The 23,128-nt window shown below is 32.4% G+C and overlaps 1 protein-coding gene across 2 annotated transcripts in view; it reads left to right on the top strand.

Annotated features, from left to right (window-relative positions):
• Cntln (centlein) overlaps window positions 1-23,128 on the top strand; it is a 291,783-nt gene that overhangs the window by 210,511 nt on the left and 58,144 nt on the right. Inside the window, exons 16-18 of one of the 2 annotated variants that reach the window (XM_026397573.2) lie at window positions 9,611-9,791; window positions 10,918-11,011; window positions 11,096-11,319. In XM_026397573.2, coding sequence (XP_026253358.2) covers window positions 9,611-9,791; window positions 10,918-11,011; window positions 11,096-11,319 — 499 coding nt within the window. The remainder of the gene's footprint in view (window positions 1-9,610; window positions 9,792-10,917; window positions 11,012-11,095; window positions 11,320-23,128) is intronic. The other variant, XM_026397574.2, reaches the window with a different exon arrangement.

A 23,128-nucleotide genomic window follows, 5' to 3' on the forward strand; every position in this document is an offset into this window, starting at 1 on the left:
ATGTCCTTTAGTATTTAGGATGCCAAATTTCCATACTTTGGGATATTATTTTCTGAGCCCCAACATTGTTTTATATTATAATCACCTGGAGGTCTCATAAAATTTCAAAGTTTATTCTACACTCCAGACTAATTATGACTTTGGGGCTGGGATGTGGGCCTCGGCATATTTTGAAATGTCCTATCTGATTCCAATGTGAAGATTAGTTTGGGAACCCCTGTTTTAAATGTTCATAAAGTCAAATTCTTTGTCTTTAGTTAGGTTAAAACACTCAAAAAACCAAATTTACGAAGTTAAAGCCAAGGATCAAATCTATATTCCCATTTTCTTAATATCTCTTTTCATGTTCTTCCATGTTATCAAAAGCTATTGGAGATAAAATCCTACCTAACTTAAAACCCACTAATCATTTATTTGTATCTTCAAGGAAATTATACTTTTAGCTGCAAGTTGTACTTTAGCCATGTAGTACTGCTATATCATTCATAACATAAAATTGCAGTTTACTTATGTGTGAACATGCTTGTGTTAATAATATATGAAAAATATACTCAGTTATAATTTCATCATATTAGTACATGTTTATAAAATCATATATTTTTAGAGATGCAGCACAGTATATTCGTTAAAATATTGGAATTTAGATTAAGTGTTACATTTCCCGCCTGACAGAACACTCTCAGGAATCATTCAGCTGCAAAGAATTCTCAGACAATTAGAAATCCTACAGTGGAACTCCAGGGACTTCAGAATATTTTATTTATTTTAATTTTTTTGTAGACCAAAATATAAGAAAGTTGTTTGGTTACTGAGAAAAATGGAAGTTAATCATATTTATTATACAAATTTTATGTGTGTGTATGTATACACATATATACATATATAGTATACATTTAATACATAAATATATATATATTTATGTACCTGTATATATAAGTACATTCTATAGTTCTCTATTGTTCTTCAACAAAGAATAACAGAGAAGGTAACAGAAAAGCTCTCAGCCCTCACCTGTCTTTAAGTAGGACATAAATTTATGTAGGTATTCCACGTCCCCTCTCTACCAGGATGGACAAAAATTAATCATTGGAGAGACTTTTAATCCTAATCAGCCTGAGAATGGCTTCAGAAAATCTACATACCAAACTTTACCAACTGGCACATATTGACCATTAATTTCTTACATACTTACCTGCCCACAGTTTTGCTACCTCTTGGGACTTTGTTCTTTTCTTTTGTCAAGTCACTACTCTAAAACTTTATTTAGTTTGTTGAAGATACAATGATAAGATGGAATTCTAAGATACCTCTTTGAGCTACTCACACCTTGCTACTCCCATGCTGTTTCCATGTTGCAGGTGTGATACACAATGTGACTGTGGTATTTCTGTGTTACATGTGTGATACACATTGATGAAAGTGTTTGTTTTTCTCTTATTAATATGTCGTTTGTTATGGTGGCTCCAGTAGAGAACTTAGAAGCATAGAAGGAAAACAATTATTTTTTCATCCCTACAACTAAAATGTCTACATAATTTTCTCTTACTAAATTCTTTACTTACTTGCCTTGTTACTTTCCCAAACATATCACAAACATTTGTGATTCTCTTTCTTTATCCTAACTTTCTGTCTTTTCCTGCCAATGTATTTTATTTTCATTCAAAATTATTTTAAAATACACTAATAATCTTTAACATTCTCTCTTATTTCTTGTTTAAGAAATAGCTCATGCCATTTAGATTCATTCAGAGTTTTCAGCCTTAAAGTCTTTTTTATCTTTCTTCCATTATCAGCTTTTAAATATAGATGTCTCCTGTTGGTGGAGTTCAGGACACCCTACTCAAGAATATAGCTGAAGGAATTTAAGAAATGTCAGGTGCTGGAAGAACTCTCCATTTTTCTTCCCTGAAACGAGCCATAAGATCCTTATATTAGAGATACCCTTTATATCCCTGGTAGAAATGACCATCCTTATCTCCAAAGAAGAGGAATCTGAATGAAGAGGCCTTGCAAAAGTGTTCCCCGATTTTTTACAGTTATAAAGTGTCCTATGTCATGTAAAACTTACATCAAAGAGATTAATATACTTTTCTCTTATAAACCTGCCTTCTGTTAGATTCTCTGAGAATATTAGACAGGTAAAGGAAAAAAATACTTTTTTTCTCAACTATCTCTACTTATTTACAATAATTATAGCAATTAGGTACATAGAACCTTTAGCCACACTGTTCAAACCTTGGCTCTAATATCCTCACTTTGTAACTATAGTCACATTATTTGACCTGACTGTGACTCAGTCTTTTCATATATAAAAAAAGCATAATATAGAAACTTGGAGGAGACAAAGTTTATTTTGGCTCATGGTATTGAAGGTTCTGTCCATGGTGGGTTGACTTCATAACTCTGGGCCCAAGCATCATGGTAGAATGTCTCTGTGGAAGCAGGAAGCAATATTCAGGGAAAGCAAGAAAGAAATGAGAAGCATGAAGGGACCATAAGGACGATGCCGCCTTCCTAGATAAATACACTCTACCCAGTAACCCACCATATACAACCATGTTCTGTTTTTCCATTCAAACTAGTATGGAACGATTAGGTTACAGCTTTCTCAATCCAATCATTTCACTCCCAAACATTCTTGCATTAACACAGGAACTTTGGGGGGACTCTTCATATCCAAGCCATAATATTCCATCCCTGGCCCATAAAAGCTCATGTCCATCTTACAAAATGTGTTAGTCCACCTCCAAGAGTCCCATAGTCTTAACAGTTCCAGTGTTGCCCAAAAGTCCAAGTCCAAAGTCTCCAGTGAGATTCAAGGCAAACTTTTGGCTGTGGCCCTTGTGAAATTCAAAAGCAAGTTACAGATATCCAACATACAGGAGCACAGGATAAACATTCCCATTCCAAAAGAGAGGAACAGAGGCATAGAAATAGAAAGAAGGGATAGGACCAAATGTAATCAAAACCCAGTTAGACAAAGGTCCCATAACTTCACATATATCATCTAGGACACATGGCTGTGAGATATGCTCTCCAAAGGGCTTAGGCAGTCCCAGCCCTTTGACCTTGCTGGTTGCAGTGCACCTAGGCTCTCATCTAGCCTGATTATCCTCACAGCCAGCAGATTTAATTGATAGACAGTCCACATTACTGGCATATCTTAATTTCTGGGATATCTATTTGGGCTTTGACCTTACCTTCACATCTTCACACATCACTCTCTCAAATGCCAGCCTGCAGGGATTATAACCCTATTACACTTTACCTGGCCTTCTAAGCCTTCCTGTGAAATCTCAGTGAAAGCCTCCATGACCCCTTAACACAAGAATCCTGCATTCCTACAGAATCAGCACCGTATGATTGATGCCGAAATCTGTGTCAAGTTCGTACAATACCTGGGCCCATTGCATGGTGAAACATCTTCCTAGGCCCCCCTAAGTAAGTAGGATGCCTTCTCAAAGGAATTTTCTTTTCTGCATCCATGAGCAATGGATGTGGTCTTGCAAATTCCTGAAATTTCAGGAGGCGTTTGTCTCTGCAAAGTACTTAGCATCTCCTAAGGAGCTGTATTCTTTTCACCAAGCATACCTTTGTTGGTCCCAGTTTTATAAATACTTCTGTGGACAAACTGCAAGTTTCAAAATCCGTTAGTTTTGTTTTCTGCTCCTTATTTTCACAATCAACCTGGCTAAAAGGTGCTAGCAATATCCATACTACTGACTGCTATCCTTCCTTGAAATTTTATCTGCCAGATTAATTAATCCATTACTTTTGAAATTCAGTCTCACACAAAGTCTCAGGACAGGGGCAAAATTCATACAAGTTCTTTGCTAAAATATAATGTGAGTGGCCTAGTCCAGTTCCCAAGAGTCCTTAATTTCCTATGAAACCTTATGAACACAGACAGCATTCTTTTTGGCATTCTGATCTTCTGAGCTCCCACAAGAATCACCCATTAAGCTCTGCTCACAACATTCTGAACTTTTCTACACTGCATTTCTAAACTTTTCTAAATTCTTCCCACAAACCATTTCCAAAGGCTTCTGAACCACACAGTCAGGTTAGTCCCCTCAGTGACCTCACTTCTCAGTACCAAAGTCTGTTTAAGTCAGTTTTGCATCACTGACAAAAGTACATGAACAAACAACATGAGAAGAGGGAAAGTTTGTTTGCCTGACAGTATCAGAAGTTCAGTCCAAAGTTGGAATTGGAATTATCCTTTGCTCTAGGCCCACGTTGAGGCAGTACATCATAGTGATAGGTCTTGGTATATGCTGGGTGCTCCATTCGTGGCTGGCCAGGAGTAGTGAGATGTTGGAAGAGACCACAGGGAAGATGCAGCTTTCCAGTTCATGCCCCCAGTGACTTGCCTCTTTTAGACATGCTCCACCTGCCTATAGTCTGTCCTTTCAAATTAGGATGGACTAATCAGGTTACAGCTTTCAGAGTCGAGTTATTTCATCTCTGCATTAACACAGAGCTTTAGGGTCATATCTAAAATCCAAACCATAATAAATTTGATTTGTTTGTTATTAACATTACAATGAATAATTTTTTTTATAATCCCCAACTCCCCTCCTATGCTCAGAAAACTTCTCAGTGTATGTCTGTATTTTTATTCATGCATTTATTTCATTCATTCTCTTATTCCCAATGATGGACAAAGATGCTTAAACTCCTTCAACAAAATATATTTTCTTACATGGCAAAAATTGTCTGCCTACAATTATCAGTACAGTTCTTTTTAGTCCTATGTTTTAGTGATATTAATAGATTCATCAAATGAATGTTTTATGAACATCTCTTAGTAAACCTGTTTAGACCATATCAATTTTATTTCTCAAGCTGATTTTAATTCTATCCATGGTACTGGCATGGTACAATTATAGCATGGAGTTAATGGAGCCATTAGTTTTCTATTGCAAGAGTTCTTTTCCTTTCCTTCCCTCCCTTCTTATCCCCATTCTGTAATTGTCCCATTACTCTGATGTTCTTTTCCTTTGCTCAGCAGAAGCTTTTTAGTTTGATATAATTCTTTTTTTTCTATTTTTGCTTCTGTTTCATGTGCTTTTAGTATGCTTCCTCACAAATCATTTTCCATTACAATGTTCTGAAGTACTTTCCCTGTTTTCTTCTAGTAGTTTCATAGATTAGGTCTTATATTTCAATAACTAAGCCACTTTGGGTTAATTTTTATAATTGCATGTGGATAGCCAATTTTTCCTGCATCCTTTATTAAAAAAGCATGTTCTGAGCACTTTTGTTGAAAATAAGTTGATGTTTTGATTAATATAGCTTTGTAGTATATTTAAGGATTTAAAGTCAGATACTTTAATGACCTGATGCTTCCTGCTTCACCCTTAAGAGAGGGTGTTAGCTATTCTGATCTGTGTGTGTGTGGGGGGGTATATTTCATATAAATTTTAGCCCCCCCCCCCAGTTTTGTTAAGAATATCATTTAGTTTCTTGATAGAAATTGAATTAAATCTATGGATTGCTTTGGGTAGTATGGACATTTAAAAATAGTAATTCTTTCAATCCATGGACACAGGATGTCTTTTCATTTTAGTGAGTCTTTTTCTACTTTTTTCATGAGTGTTTTATAATTTTCATTGTAGAGATTTTTCATCTCTAGTTAAATTTATGCCTCGGTGTTTTACTTTATTTGTAGCTATTATATATGTGATTGCTCTCTTGATTTTACTTCAGGTAATTCACTACTAGCATGGAACAACCCTACTAATATTTGTATATTGATTTTATATCCTGCAACTTTACTGGAATTTTTTATTAGTTCTCCTAGTTTCTTGGGTAGAATGTTTGGGGTTTTCTATGTATAAAATCATGTCATCTGCAAATAGTGACAATTGACTTCCTCTTTTTCATTTGAATGAATGTTCTTTCTTTTTCTTGCCTGGTTGTTCTGGCTAGGGGTTCCAGTACTATGTGAATAAAAGTAGTAGAAATGGCATCTTTGTCTTATTTTAGGTCACAAAACAAATCTTAGCAAATACAAAAGAGAGAGAGAGAGAGAGAGAGAGAGAGAGAGAGAGAGAGAGAGAGAGAGAGATAATACCTTGCCTTCTAATCATATCATAATAATGAAATGAAATTAGAAATTAGAAATGAAGTTAGAAATCAATGGTAATATAAAAAACAGAAATCACTCTAATACCTGGAGATTGAATAATACACTTTTGAATGGATAGCAGAAGAAATCAGGCGATAAATAAAAAAAATTCTTAGAAGTAAATGAGAATAGTGATACAACATATCAAAATATCTGGGAGAACATGAAGGCAGTTATAAGAAGAATGTTCATATCATTGAGCTCATACACTAAAAGAATAGAAAGATCCTAAATAAATAATCTAAACATCTCAAGACCCTAGAGAAGAACAAACCAACACCCAATCAGTAGAAAACAAGAACTAATTAAGATCAGAGTCAAAATTAATGAAATTGAGAATAAAAAAAAAAAGGTCATCTAAACAAAGAGTTGATTTTTTGAAAGGATTAACAAAATTGATAAGCCATTAGCTAAACTAACCAAAAGAAAGAAAAATTGATAAACCCTCAGCCAAACTAAAATGATTCTTTATAAGATCACCACCACATTGCCAAATCCAGAGTTCCATTCTCAGTCCTTTCCTTACTTGACATATCAGGAGCATTTTACACAGTTAATTTCTACTTCCTCTTATTCTTCTGTATACTATACTCTTTATGTTCTTCTCCTTGAGGTTTAACCACTGTTTCATTCATTCATTCCTGCCTCCCATCTGTTTTCAAGGACTTCAGTCCTTGAATGTATTGTTTTTTTCTGTACTCCTTTGTGATCTCATAGTCTCTATTCATACTATCCTTATATATTTAATTTTCATTTTTATGCTAGTTTCCTCAAAATGTATGTGTCTAGATTAGATCTCATTTCTAAATTTTAGACTTGTAAATTTAACAGCTTAACATCACACTTGGGTGTCTAATAGCCTTAATCTGCATGCCTGAGCTCCACCACACCTAACCCATTTCAGATGCTATCTCTCTCTTCCTAACTAATGCTAATTCTATCCTACAGTTACTCTGATCAAAATCTTAGAATCATCCCAGATTCCAGTCTTTCTCTCATTCCTCACATTAATTCCTTTTCTAAAAATCCAGAATCCATCCACTTCTTATTATTTCTATAGCTGCATTATCATCTGCCTGGCTTACTTCAGAAAGTTTCTGGTTTCCCCACTTTCAACCTTGTCTTTAATCCATGTTTAGTGTGTTCTACCCACACTATTCTTCTTGTTATATTTTGCAAGCAGAAACTTCCACATCAGTGATTTTATTTTGATGTCTCTTCTGTGTGGAATACATTTCTCTAAATATCTACACAATTAACTACTCTTAAGTCTTTCCTACAATGTTACTAGTGGCCAATTCATTTCAAATTGCAACCTTGTCACATTTTACCTCCTGTACTCTGGATTTATTCCTCTTACTTGCTCATTTTTTCCCAGCCACATTTATTATCTTATAATGTGCTCTATGATATTTCAAATTTATTGTGTTTATTGTTTCCTCTGTGATAAATTATAGAATTTGTTCATCAGTATGTTTCACATGCATGAAAGATTGTAGTCATTCAGTAAATATTTTTTGAAAATGAGTAAGTGAAAATTTATACAGAAAGAGAAGCATTATGCCCCATCTCCAGCTCACCCTCCACCAAGGGTCTTTTCATTTAGCTTTTAAAGTTTCTTAAAAGTGTCTGTTGTTAAGTATTTTGAATTTCTGCTAAATTTGGATAAAAAGAAAAATAGAATATAATACAAAAGAGATCAACAATAATAATAGAATGCCTAAGCATATGGATTCTTCTGTTCTAATCCAGACATACTTAATTTCAGCATATTGAAATAACTTGTACAGTTGACCAATTTCTGTTGAGTTTTTAAAAGGGGAACCCAAATGGTTAAAGAGTACGGAAGTCAGATAAGTGTGGTTCTAATATTCAAAAACAGGAAGAAGGAAAATTATATTGTTGGTAGTTTTGGCAATAAATCCTACATAAAGTGCTAGGACATAATAAAAGGTCAATGTGTGAATGTTTCCTGAAAGCAGCAGTGATTTCTTGGTCCCAGCATGGGTACTTAATGCGGATTCTTAGCAGACTAACCTATATCTTCTTAACATGATTAAACTAAATGCAGTATATCTGAATCCAACAAAGCATGTTTATCAAGTTTGCTAATAGTATGACATTGAAAGCAGAAGAAAATACCTTGTAGTATAGAATCGAGATCCCCAAAGATCTTAGTAGACAGGAAGATATAATTATACAAAACATTCCAGAGTAGTTTACTTGGAAAATGCAATTCTTCCACTACATAAATGGAGAAATACGTGATTTTGAAAGTAACTCTGTAGAAATATTTTAGAAGGTTTTGTTAAATCTAGTATGAGTCTATTTGAAATGTACATGTCAGAAAAGCTTAAACATAGTTTGAATTTGCATCTACCAGAAGTTCTGTAAGTACCTCTGATAGTGTACAGTACTTAGAATATTAAATCCTGGACACAATGCTTCATAAGGTTAGGCTGGAGCACATTCAAAAATGATGAGGATGGTAAAGCATCTCTAAAGTATATGAATTAGGAATATTAGAAGAAGTTAGGAATGTTTTACTTTAAGATGTCTCAAACAACAAGTAACAATATCATAATAGTTAAAAGATCATCTATTTGTAAAAGAGACTTAAATGTTGCATTCAATGTCAAAACTTCTAATCTCCCTTGATTAATTTTTTCCTCTTTATCATATCTCTGTTAACATACTAATATTTTATTTATTCCTCTTATTGGTTTACTCCAGTCCTTACTGTGATAAAAGTTACATGAAGGAAGAGATTTTTGTTTTATGCTTATTTGCTTACTTCTTTATCCCATATGCTTAAAAGAGTACCTGGCCCATAGTTAGTATCTGACAAGTATTTTATTGAATAATGAATAGCCATAAGGAATGAAATTGGAATTGACAAGTGAAAGCCTAAGAGATTAACATTTTATCACAGATAAATAAAAAATTTCTGTTAGAAAAACTAAACCAGCCAGGCATGTTGGCACACACCTGTAATCCCAGCAACTCAGAAAGCTTAGGCAAGAGGATAGCAAGTTCAAGATCACCTTCAGCAATTTAGCAAGACCCTGAGCAACTTAATGAGGTTCTCAAAAAATTTGTTTTAAAGGGCTGGGAATGTAACTCAATGATAAAGCACTCCTGGGTTCATTCCCCATTGAACTTGCCCCACCCCCCCCCCCAGTTAAAAATTAAACCTTTTTGCTTGGCTCATTCTCTAAATCTGGAAATACTAAAGGATGTATTTCCTCAATTAATATTTGTTAGAATGCTAAATATCTGTTTTCTTGATGAGATCCTATAATTTTGTAAAACATATTTAAACCAATTTTCCTGTTAAACAGTGAGAACCAGTAAATGCCCAAATGAAACAGCTTTATATATAATCTATTTATAATATTATTTGTTTTTAAAAGAAGCAAAGCACATATAACAGATATTTTTGGGTTTTATCTTCCATATTACTCCATTTTAAAAAAGCAGTGATTCTGAAACACAGACCTCTCAAAATTTGGGAACAATTATTGTGGAAACATCGCAGAAAATAAGTCCTATAGAAGATGGAAGAGAACAGAAAGAAAGTGATCAAACAGAAGACATCCAAACACAAGGGAAGGAATTAGTACAAACAAATTCAAATATAGATGGCAAGACCCCAAAGGTATATGACACAATTTTGTTTAATATTCAATTTGTTCTTTATTTGATTTTATGCTTCATCAATAAGTTTTGCCAGTGATTAAATTTGAATCCTTAAAAATTTGTCTTCTTTGAAGTACACTATTCACTTCTGTATAATTTTCAATTTTATAACTATTTATAATATTTATATATAGTTATATATAAATATATATAATCACTTTTGTATAATTTTCAATTTCCTAGATTTTAATATCATATATATATATATATATATATATATATATATATATATATATATATATAATGGAAGTAAATACTATGAATAACTTGTAATTTATTTATATCTCAGCCAAAAAAATAGTAATAAACTCATTATTGTTTTAGATTGTGTGAAATATATACCAAGTAAAGAAATGTCTACTTTTATATTAGCCTTTGTAATTATAAGGTCATTTAATCTAACTGTTACACCTGCTTATTGACTGATGATTATAGAGATTACCAGTTTGCTATGTATTAATTGATTGAGGATTTTCTTTAGTTGCAGCCATTATGGGCAACTTAATTAATTTATAAATGAAAATAACTCATAACATCATTCATATAGCAACAATGTGTTAAGTACTTTGATTAGATCTATGCATATTATTGGTAGTCAGAAAATAAATTGACTAAATTATAGCAAGTATTTGGAAAATATTAGATTCCCTCACTAGCCCTAAAATAATTAACTATACTTAATCACTTCCCTTCTTTTCTTTATAATTTTAATTCTGTTAAAGTTGAGGTTAATTTCCTGTTTTTCAACTTTATGAAATCTAAATCGTCTTTCTTTCCTTCAGTATTTTGCAGTGTTAGTTCATTTTCATTGCTGTGGATAGTATTTCATTGTTCAAAGATACAACAGTTTATCCATTTTACTGTTAAAATTAGGTTTTTGTTAAGGAATTTACTCCTAATTTATCTTATTTATTAAAAATAAATAATTTTATTCATGCACTCCATAATTGAAATGTGAATTATAGAATTTTATTGTCTAGAACTCATATATATTTTTAAGTAAAGAGACATTGTACTTATTATGTTGGTTCATTTGACATTTTTATTGAATAATAACCCATTTTTTCTGAAACTTTCAAATTTAGGATATTTTTCATTATAATAATACAAAAAAACCAGCATTTCAGAAGAAGAATGGTAATATACCAAAAAGTTTACACACAGTAGTTCCTACCAGAGGTAAGAATACATGTGAAATTAACAGTATAGCTTTTAAAATTTAATACGATTTTAAAGTATTATCAACAACATTATTTTTAATAGTTAACAGAGAAAAGTACAAAAATGTAACTGCCCAGAAATCAAGTACCAACATTATTTTATTACGAGAACGAATTATATCTTTGCGGCAACAAAACAGTGTACTTCAGAATGCCAAAAAAACAGCAGAATTATCTGTTAAAGAATATAAAGAAGTTAATGAAAAGCTCCTCCATCAACAGCAGATATCTGATCAGCGATTTCAAACAAGCAAACAAACAATAAAGGTAAAGAGAACTTTAAGGTTGAACTATAACAGATGATTACAAAAATGGTATTTTGTTTTACATGTTATTCATATTAGTGTTAGGCATGTGTCTGAGTTAAAAAAAAACAGGTAGTAATCTAGAGTAGTTCATTACTATTATATCTATAGTATAATTACTAGACCTCTTTAGTAAGGTCCATATTAAGGGATTAACTACAAGAGGAGGGAACTCCAAATCACAAAGTCTCTTAACTAGCATTTCTTTCCTGCTTAGGTTCTTTTTCCTTCTTTTAAACTTTTTAAAATATTTTCTATTATGTTATTACTTAGTTTTGAAAAGCAGTCTTCATAAATGCATTTAGCTTACCCTTTTACTCATGCCTAAAATTTTGATTTATGATTATAAATTAGATTATTAAACTTGTATATTCTTCAGTCACTCTTGCAAATACTAGTATAAAATGTGAAGGCTCTAATGTAATTATATATCTTAATGTGTCCAATAACCTGTCTGTGTTTCTTTTACTCAGGTGAAACTTTTTTCGGCTTAATTTTTAGGCACATTACACCTTTATCCTAATTATCATAAATTACTCTTTATGCAAGTAAAAAAGAAAAGACTGTTCCTTGGTTCTGCATTCTTAAAGATACTTACTTATATGTGAAATGATTTGTTGGAAATTTGTTATTTTACACAGAAAATATCATTTTATCATATTAAAAAGTAATTTTAAATAACAATCACATAATTTAAAATTTGTTAAAATTAGTTAAATTTTCTAATATCTAGTGCTTTGATTCAAACAATACTTACACATTTTTTTAATTATAAATGACTACTGTTAAACTAGAAGTACTAATTAGAATTACATTGTGACTTCACTTCCAGGGTAGCCTTATACCCACACTTTACCTGTATTCCAAAATTACACTGAAAGTTTGAGGACTTCAGGTTTGGCCCTTGGAAATTCTCAGGTGGGACATCAGATATAAATGAGCTCTGTGTTAAAAATTTAGAGACAGTCACTGGTACTACAAACATGGTGTTGGGAAACAGAGTTCCCAAAATGATTTGATGAACCTGTATTTATTTTACCTGGTGATTTTGTTTTTCTTTCTCTCCTTAGTTTATTTTTCTTCATTTCCTTTGCTTCCTTTCTTCTTTTTTCTCCTGCCCTTCCTTATTACTTCCTTCCCTAGTTAAATGATATTTTGTTTCCTATCTCACCATGGTAGAAAAAATATGTATTTCTAAGTTTGTGTGTGTGTGTGTGTAAATAGCTTAGTGACATGAAAGTATTGTTTAAAAACAAGAAATAAAAACAATTTTTAAGTCCAGTTAGTCTTTAATGTACAGTTGAGAATATGACATAGACCATCATGTCATGATTAATGAAAAGTCATTTCCAGTGAGAGTAGGATGGAACAAAACTCAACAGACCATTCCAGGAAAGAAAAACAAGCCTAACTTCTCCACTTCATTATAGTCATGCATAACATAACATTTTGGTCAATGACAAAAAACATCTATAACAGTAGTCCCCCAAAATTATATTTCCTAGTGATATTATAGCCATCTTAGATGTTTGTGTAAGTACACACTGTGATATTCACACAATGAAAAAATCACCTAACAGTGTGTTCTCAGAATATATCTCCATTGTTGAGCAACATATGACAGTACATCAGAAACATTTAAATACTTCAATTTTTCTTAAATAATATAGTAGAACATGACTAGTAAAAATCAGTTCTAAGATTGTCAGATCAGAATTTTTACAAAAGCAATTTTCCTTGTTCTCTTTGGAATAGGAATTTCTTTTATTGAGAGGTTGAAGGAGAAAAAAGGCAAAAGAGTACACTAGAGATTTAACTAAAAAGTGTATAAGAAATACATTGTTTTCATTCTTGGCAACAATTCTAATTTCATTTCTTGTAGGTACCATACATGGTAGTTGCAAGTAAGAAATCCATACCAGAGAGTTTGACTACATTATTTATTTATTTATTTATTTACTTACTTAGGTACCAGGGATTTAACCCCAGGGGCACTTAACCACTGGGTCACATCCCCAGCCCTTTTTGTTTGTTTGTTTTTATATTTTATTTAGAGAAGATCTCACTGAGTTGCCTAGGGCCTCACTAATTTGCAGAAGCTCTCTTTGAATTTGTGACCTTCCTGCCTCAGCCTCCAGTGCACTGGGATTACAGGTCTGCATCACCACACCTGACTTCACCTACTTTTAAAGTTAATCATCATGTGGTATAAGAATTACTGAAGTTAATACATAGGTCATATGCATTTTAGAGAGGATATGACATAAAAGATCAAATGAATTGCTTTCACATGCATTCCTCCTGGAACCCTACATGGGAAGTTATCTGCAAATCACTAAAATTTTAGCTATTTCCAGTCTCATGTATTGCAAGATGAATGTCATGCATTTGCTACCATTATACATGTAGCTTACATTTTATTGTTTATATGTAATTATCCTTTTCAGTGCAGCTTTTTTAAATGTTCGAAAGTAAAAAGGCATCTAATAATAAAGGAAGTGCTTCTGGAAAGGATGAAAATCATACTTTAGTAATTTGTCACTTCAAACATATTTATGAACTCAAATGTAATTAGTGACAAATTAAAGTAAGATTTCAGTTGATATTCTATACATATGGAAAAAAAAACAGCATGGTAATTAAATTTAAAATTCCCTACCGATAAAGTAATCTCTCAAATCTTACATAGGTATAGACATTAGAGAATGCCTGCGAAGGGGAGCTGGCATCTTTCAGATTTTCTGTTTCTTAGCTCATAATGTTAGTGGTTTGCTTCACTATGCTGTCCTCATTGCCATCCAGTTCCCTAATTAGGTACCTAAAGACTTGGGGCTATACAGTCTTGCACTGGAGCCTCCTGAATCATGAACTAAATAAACTTTCTTAAGTGAGTTGCCTAAGATTCCATTTTAGTAATGTGAAGCTTGCTGATGCACTATTTGGGTTTTTTGTTTTGTTTTGTTTTTATTTTTTAGCATTTTACTTACTCTAAAGATATGAATGATGGATAGATAATATTTTACAAGTAGGAGCTAAGGAGTAAAGCAGATAAATGGCAAGTTTGTGATTCCCAAATGCAGGTATTCTAAATGCCATTGTATGATAATCCAAACCTATATTGACATGTACTATATAGCTTTATTCTGAGCTTTGTTCTATACATTGAAGATATAATTGGCCTTGATAAGCTATTTCCAAGACAAAATAACTGTAAAACTTATGTATTTATTTCATATTCTGTGTTGTTGCCAGAGTTTTGAATATATAAATAAGAAATATTCACCCCCTTTTAGTATGAGGAAAATGTTACACATATATAATGTGTAATTTTACAGATTTATTTATTAATGTTTCCTAGTTCTTACTAATTTAGACAAAAACCAGGAAATAAAAATATTTTGATAGACTAGACCTTCAAACATGAAATATTAACTTTCCTGTAGTGGATTTTAGAAAAGAGATGCATAAAATTTTAAACCATGCATAAGAAATATCCTTATTTGGTAGAGTGCTTGCCTAGCATGCACAAGTCCCTGGGTTCAATACACACACACACACACACACACACACACACAAAAGAAATATCCTTATTTTCATTCCATCCCCCAAAAGAAAACTATTACTATTTTGGAATATATACTTCCAGTGTGTATTTTAGAAATATAAAACATAGTAATCACCACCTGCCACACTATCTTCTTCCAACCTCTCTGGAAATACTTAATACGAAGAGTTTGTATTAATTTTCAAATAATTTTTAATTTTTACACATATTGGGAAGTGCTTTATTACATTAATTTATTGTAATATTTTGTTTTAAAACCAACTAAATTTGGCTAAATATCACATTATATTTAATAGTTAACCTGTTCATACACATTTAAATTGTTCCCAGGGTTTTGCCTTTACAGAGGCTCTACATTCAATCTTGATATGTGTTTCCTTGAACCACATGAGAGTTATCTTACGTAAAAGTACAGAAGCTGGATTGTTGGAGGATGTGTATTAGACATTTTATATTTTTATTGCTTGGCAGATCACTCTCTAAATGATTCTTTCAGTCTTACTACCTTTACAAGGGTTTCCTATTCTCTTCATCAATTCTTGATATTTTCAAACTTCTAAATTTTCATAAAACTGATAGTAAGATATATGGGACTTAGGATTTTAAAATAATTCTTCATTACTCTTTCATTTCTCATTATTTCACAAAACAATCATACTTTACTGCATTTTTATATGCAAGTTTATTTTATGAATACTTGTTTAGAGCCAGAGAGTATAGCTGTTATCATAATATGAATTCAAATTTAAGTGGTTTCTCATTTCTTAATTTCATCCGTTAATAAATTTTTTAAAACCAATATAATTCACATACTAAAAACTTTTACATTTTTTAAAAAGTGCAATTCATTAATTTTTAGTGTATTTTCCAAGTTGTGCAAGCATTGCAATCAATACTGGAATATTTTCATCATCTTATAAAGAAACCTCATTATCTATTAACATTTGCCCTCTGTTCCGCTCTATTCTGATCACCTGGCAATCACTAATCTACTGTCTGTGAATTTGCATATTCTAGATATTTTTTATAAAGAGAATTATATAATATCTATTCTTTTGTGACTGAATTCTTTCACTTAGTGTTAGGTTTCAAGGTTCATTCATTTTGTAGCCTTTATTTAATTCCTTTTTATGGCTGAATGATATTCTGTTGTATATATGCATCTCACTCTGTTTATCTATGAATCTATTGATGGTTATTAGATTATTTCCACTTTTTGACTATTCAGAATAATGCCACTACAAACATTCATGTAGAAGTTTTTCTGTGGATGTATATTTTCATTTCTCTTTGGTATATCCCTAGGAGTAGGATTTTTTGCATCACGTGGAAAGTTTAGTTCTAACCTTTGAAGAAATTACCAGACTGTTTTCTAAAGGAACTATACCATATTGTTTCCCTGCATGATGAAACTAGAGAAACTATCTTCAAAAAATTAATTACTCATGATTTATTTCCCCCTTTCTTATACCTTGGTTCTGGAGTGCCTAGATTTCTACTGGGAGAATTCAGTTGTTTTTGGAGATTAAAAGAATGCTTCTACTTTAGAAAGCAAAAAGGGTCATAGTGAAAATCAGAATTCAGAAAATTAAAAACCTGCAAGCCCCTGAAAAGAAACATAAGTAAAATATTATTTCTCTTTATTAATAATATGACTAATTACACCAGTATTTTGTGTTTCTAGAGGAAGTCTGACCATATTTCTTAAAGAAGAGATGCTTTACAAACTGTGGCATGGAAAACTAGATTTTTTTTTTTTTAAAGAGAGAGTGAGAGAGGAGAGAGAGAGAGAGAGAGAAAGAATTTTTAATATTTATTTTTTAGTTCTCAGCGGACACAACATCTTTGTTGGTATGTGGTGCTGAGGATCGAACCCGGGTCGCACGCATACCAGGCGAGCGCGCTACCGCTTGAGCCACATCCCCAGCCCCGGAAAACTAGATTTTCACTCTAGACTATTGCTGCAAAGCAGCCTTTGATCTGCCTCAACCTTAAGTCCTCAACTATTACAGATCTAAATGTTCCCAGGACTCAAATACAATCTTTAGACCTAAATGTCATAAATATACACTGTTGTTTATTTTGTAATTAAATATCATTCTGATTCCTTGGTGAACTCTTGATTCCACTGCTCTTTGAATCAGGTAAACTAAACTCTACAACAGAATATTTTGTTCTCTAAAACATTTTTGGCAATAGCAATAAGAAATTTCTTTTTAAGGACTTGAGTTTTCAAGTTTATTTCATCTCTTGCCCAATTACATTAACCAATTAATCTTAAAATTAGTTTAATCAAGCACCAAATAAAAGACTTTTGCCAAGTGTCATAACCTGAAATTAATTATAACAGAGCATGGCCCATTCAACAAGTGCCTTGGGTTTTAGGTTAATCTAGCATTTATACATTTGGGTATATAAACTACTAAATCTGAAGAGTCTTTTAGCAAATCTCTTCATTCTAAAAAGGTTGTATTTTATAAATCTAAATAAAATTTTAAATATATATTTAGACATATTTGATTGTTATTTATCTTAAATGGTTAATTTTTTTACATAACTCTGTTCAAATGATTGAAGGTGTTAAATTGTAGCATTTTTATATGAGGAATTGTAGAATTTTAAATAGCCTCATTTACATTTTTGTGATCTGTGTTCACACCTCCAGAAATAACAAAATAGAAAACTACTTTCTTATTGTTCTTCATTGATAATCTCTAGAGTTTTCTTTTACCTTACCCCAATATTTTGTGTAGTACACATTCCTTGAAGGGTATTCAGTTTATATATGTCAGATTCTCTAGGGCCATGGCTTTTGCCAGATGAAGCACTTTTGATTTTGAGGCTGATGAAACACAGTGCAATTATTGATCTGTGCATGACATAGCCTGTCTCTCTCCTGGCAGAGTGTAGCAACATTTATCCAGGAATTTGTGAAATGTCACTCGGATCATGTTCGCAAGGTAAACTGTGCAAAATCCAGGATCTGAGCTGAGAATCCATGTGGAATTGGACGTGACTGTCTAATTCCTATGTCCGATCTTCCAGACGAACCAAGTGATATTTGTTAACAGAATGTCTGTGTCCTATATTAGACTTCCTAAGAGCTATTATTGTCACTTAGAACACTATGTAGTAGAAAATCATGCTTCTTATATTCTGTTTTCAGTTTCACTTCTGATCTCACTGCAGAAAATACTAAGAAACTATAACCTGAACATCATCAGTTAGAGTTAAAGTCCTTTACTATTTTTAATGAAACAGTGTTATAATATATTGCATAGTCTTCATAGTCTTATATAGTCTCAGTGATATCTTCATTTTTTGCATCCGTATACTTTCAGGTAAGTATCTCTCTTTAAAATATCAACATCCCTAAAAGTGACAAATTACATATTTCTCACTAATGGATTTTATTTAAATGTGAACAATTTTAGAGTTTGATTTTAAGTGACTGAAATATTTTTTTGCACATGGTTAGATTTGTTTGTATTTGCAACAGTGCATTTTAATATAATTTCCATAACACATTTAAAGCACTATACTAATGGGATATTCAGTAATGAATTAAATGTGATCTTTGTCCCTATATGAGATACTACATGAGATTTGGATATATATATAACAGTGTAAGGGAATCATGATGTGTGTGTGTGTGTGTGTGTGTGTGTGTGTGTAAGTGTAAGTGTAATGCATCATGAAGGTGTTGTGGAAGGAGAACAGTCTTTCATTGCTATCATTATTTAGTGAGGATCTTGAAAGAGGTGATATTTGCGCTGAGACTTTACATTTGGTATGATTTTTAAAGTTGTATGCATGGAGAAATTCCATTAAAAGAAAGGAAAGCTTAAAAAGATATCAAGATGAGAAAGCAGTTTGTTTAGAATAGTGGATACTATGGTACAGCTATGGTTCTAAGGTCTGGCTGTGTATTTTCCTCACTCTGAGCTTTAAAAGATACCTAGGCCCAGGCCCCACCATAAACCATGTACGTACAAATATTTAAGTCTGAGAGTGGATCTTGTGTCTTGATAGTTTTTCAAAGCTCTCAGGTGATTCTAATGTACAGTGAGGACTGAAACTAAAGTTTGAGGAAATAGAGATTGAATATAAGCAAGTAGATAACAGATTATTTAAATATCAGGGTGAAAGAAACAATAAATAAGTGGTCTACAAAGTATTAATAGAAATAGAGTTTTTAAACAACACAAGAGATTTTACAGTTGTATAAATCAAAGATTGATGGCAAATTGTATATGAGAAGGTAAAGCAAATGGCGAGATTTAATTATAACAGAGCATGGCCCATTCAACAAGTGCCTTGGGTTTTAGGTTAATCTAGCATATATACATTTGGGTATATAAACTACTAAATTTTCCAGGTTTCTAATTAAAATGTCTATGAAGTTAATGCTGGCAGTATTATATAACATGTTAAATATTAACAGTGGAAAATGACAATAAAGTTAGGTAAAATATGACAAATATCCTTATAAGTGCACATTAGAACTTGGAAAAGAAAAAAAAACAAATGTAAATTCCTTGAGCATAAATCAGTGACAGTTTACTATTGTATCAAAGTGGTAATTTGTCACTGAAGTGGTAATATCCAGTAAATAGTAGAATATTTTAGTTTAAAATTTAGGGGAGAGGACTGGGCTAGATGTATGACTTTTGGAGTCATGAGTATTTCAGTGGTATTTAAAAACTTGGGACATAATGAGATCATCAAGGGAGGGAAGATAAATAGAAAAGAGATGAAGTCCAAGTATGAGCCTTGGCCCTTCCCACATTTGGAGGTTGGAAAGATAAGAAAGGATCTGAAAATGAAAGGCCAATACAGTAAAAGAAGAACAAAGAAAATGGAGTACCTAAAAAGCCAAGTCAAGAAATGAATGATCAGTTATGTCAAATATTGCTGATCAGAATGAGTCCATGAGAGGAATTAAATAACAGGAAGAAAAAGAAAGAAATTGAAGGAAATAGTCACATATATATTTATTTTAGAGTTAGTTTGAGGAGCCTTGCAAAAAGTAGAGAAGGGAGCCTAAAAATTTAAATATTTAATCAATTGGGTTCAAAAGAAACAATACAAATACTGACAATTTTGGTGCTTTTTAAATGAAGATGACACAACATCTTTAAGGACATACATTGTTTGAACAAGCAAATAAGAGTCTAGCTGTCAGGGCTGGGGTTGTGGCTCAGTGGTAGAGCACTTGCCTAGCATGTGTGAGACACTGGGTTTGATCTAGCACCACATACATACATACATACATACACACATAGAGGTGTTGTGTCCATCTCCAACTTAAAAAAAATGTTTTAAAAAGAGTCTTGCTCTAAATATTTATAAAAAAATATTCACATAATTAGGCCAAAAGCCAGATTTCCACCAAATTTAAAGAACTGGAAGTAAAAAAATATTTTCTAGGGGCTGGGGTTGTGTCTCAGCAGTAGAGTGCTCACCTAGCATGTGCAAGGCTCTTGGTTGGATCCTCACTCAGCCCCACATAAAAATAAATAAATAAAATAAAGGTATTGTATCCAACTATAACTAAAAATTTTTTTAAAAAATATTGTCTAACATTAATAAAGTTAGAAACTAATTTTAAAATTAATATCTGATACAAATTTAGAGAGAGATACAATTATGATGCTGGAGTCCCCCACGTGGGATTAATGCCTTTATAAAAAGAGAAGACATGGCATCCTTCTCTACTCTGTGGTATGTGAGGATTGAACAAGAAGGCAGCCATCCACAAAGCAGGACAAGTGTCTTCATTGAACAGTAGATCTGTTGGTGCCTTGATCTTGGATGTCCCACCATTCAGATCTGTGAGAAATAAATGTTTGTTGTTTAAATCACCAGTCTATGGTAATTTGTTATAGCAGCCTGAACTAATTAAGACACCCAAAGAAAATAGAACTATTTAGAACAGAAGTTGCTTTTATAGAAGTAAAAATGCAATAGACATAATCAATGAAACCAAAGACTAGATAAAGACTAATAAATTGACAAAATATTAACAAATATAGATAAAGTCTAGAGAAATTGGAATCTTAAACACTGCTGGTAAGAATGTAAAATGATTTATTTTGGAAAAGAGTTTGTCGTTCATAAGAAGATAAAACATGACTCAGCAATTCTAGTCCCAGATATGTTGGGGATGAAAATCAAGTCAAGATGGCACCTGGCAGTTTGCCAGGAGGAGTGGTTTGTGAAGCAACTCCAGCGAGCCATTAAGATGATGAGGATTCCTTATTGGCTGACTGCTGTATCTAGATGATGTTAATTGAGTCAAGCTGTGTGTAATTAGTTAGGTATATATACCTCTGCTGTCCGGCAGAGAAGCGGCTCCTGCTACCTAGGGTGCCTGCTACTTTGAGTTCTCGCTCAGTTCCCGCTGAGTTCACTGGCAATAAAGTAGTTCCCGCTTCAGCCTTCAAGTTGCTTGTCACCTCTTGGTTATTTAGCCCAGCCCGACTACTGCACAGATGTATGCTCAAGAGAACTGAAAATATAAGTTCACATAAAAATTCATACATGAATGTTCACAGAAGCATTATTCATAATAGCCCCCCAGTGGAACCTATCTAAAAGTTCATCAACTGTTAAATGGAGAGAAAAAGTGCAGTATATCCATACAATGGGTTGTCTTTCAAGAATAAAAAGGAAGGAAAAATGGATACACGTTGCAACATGAATGAACCTTCAAAACATGCATATGGAAGAATCCAGGCACAAAAGATCACAAATAATATGATTCATTCTATATGAAATGTCAAGAAAAGGCAAAATAAACAAATTAGATTTGGTGGTTGGCTAAGGCCAGAAATGTGAAACATGGGCATGAGGATTTTTTTCAGGTCTAATGAAAATGCTCTCAACTTATTCCAGGGTTATAATTGCAGAGCTTTATAAATACGCTAAAAATCACTCAATTGTACACATACAATTAAAAACTCTTACCAACCAAGAATACTTTATCTGGCAAAACTGTCTTCAAAAATGAAAGAGAGAAAGGCTTCCCCAAATAGCAGAAGCAGAGAGGGTCCTTCACCCCCCAGACCTCTCTTAAAAGAAATACTAAACTGAGTTTGAGTTGAAACAAAAATATGCTAACCAATAATACAAAAGCCCTGAAAGTATAAAACCTGCTGGTATAAGCAAATACAGAGAGAAATACTGGATACTGTACAACTGTGGTGGTGGAATGTGATAATTTTAACTCAAATATAGAAGTTGGAAAAATAAACTATAATTATAACTATAAAAATATGTTAATGAATACACAATATGAAAACATGTAACATCTTTTCATTTTCAGTAGTTTAACAAAATGTAAAATTTGTAACATCAACAAAATGTGTGTAGGGAGAAGTAAAAGAATAGAGTTTCTTTTATGTAATTGAAATTAAGTTGTTACCAGCTTAAAATACATTATTGTAACCACAAGATATTTTATGTAAGCCTTACAGTAATCAGAAAGAAAATACTTTTAAAAGATATGCAAAAGAAAATTAAAAACAAGGTGTGTTACTACAAAAAAAAATCAATGAAACACAATGGAATAAAGCAACAAAGGAAAAGAGGGACAAAAGAAGAAGACAAAACAACAGAATGACAATAGTAAAGTCCTTCACTATCAAAGTACTTTAAATGTAAATGGACTAAACTCCTTAATAAAAGTCATAGAGTAGCTGACTGTAATAAAATTTGATTCAGCTTTATCCTCTCTTTAAGAGACTTTAGATTTAAGGATACATTGGCTAAAAGTGAAGGGATGGAAAATGATATGCCCTGCTAAAAAGACAGCAAGGATGACCATATGCCACCTGTTTTCTTCTTTCTGTTACAGAGGAAGTGACATTAATCTGAAAGAATAATCCATTCACCAAGAAGAAAAAAATTAAAATATTTATGCATATAATTTCAGAGCTTCTTGATAAATGAAGCAAGCAAAATTGAAGAGAAATAGATAACATAATAATAGGAGACTTGAATATCCCACTTTCAATAATTGGTAAAACAATTAGAGAGGACCTAATCAAAACTATGGACCAGTTGGACCTACCAGAGTTACAGAATACTCCATCCAACAACTGCAGAATGTACATTCTTCTCCAGTGCATGTAAAACATTTTCCAGGGTAGATTATGTTAGACCACAAAGCAAATCTTAAATTCAGGAAGATTGAAATCATATA

The sequence above is a fragment of the Urocitellus parryii genome, chromosome 4 (assembly GCF_045843805.1).
Source record: "Urocitellus parryii isolate mUroPar1 chromosome 4, mUroPar1.hap1, whole genome shotgun sequence".
Lineage (NCBI taxonomy): Eukaryota > Metazoa > Chordata > Mammalia > Rodentia > Sciuridae > Urocitellus > Urocitellus parryii.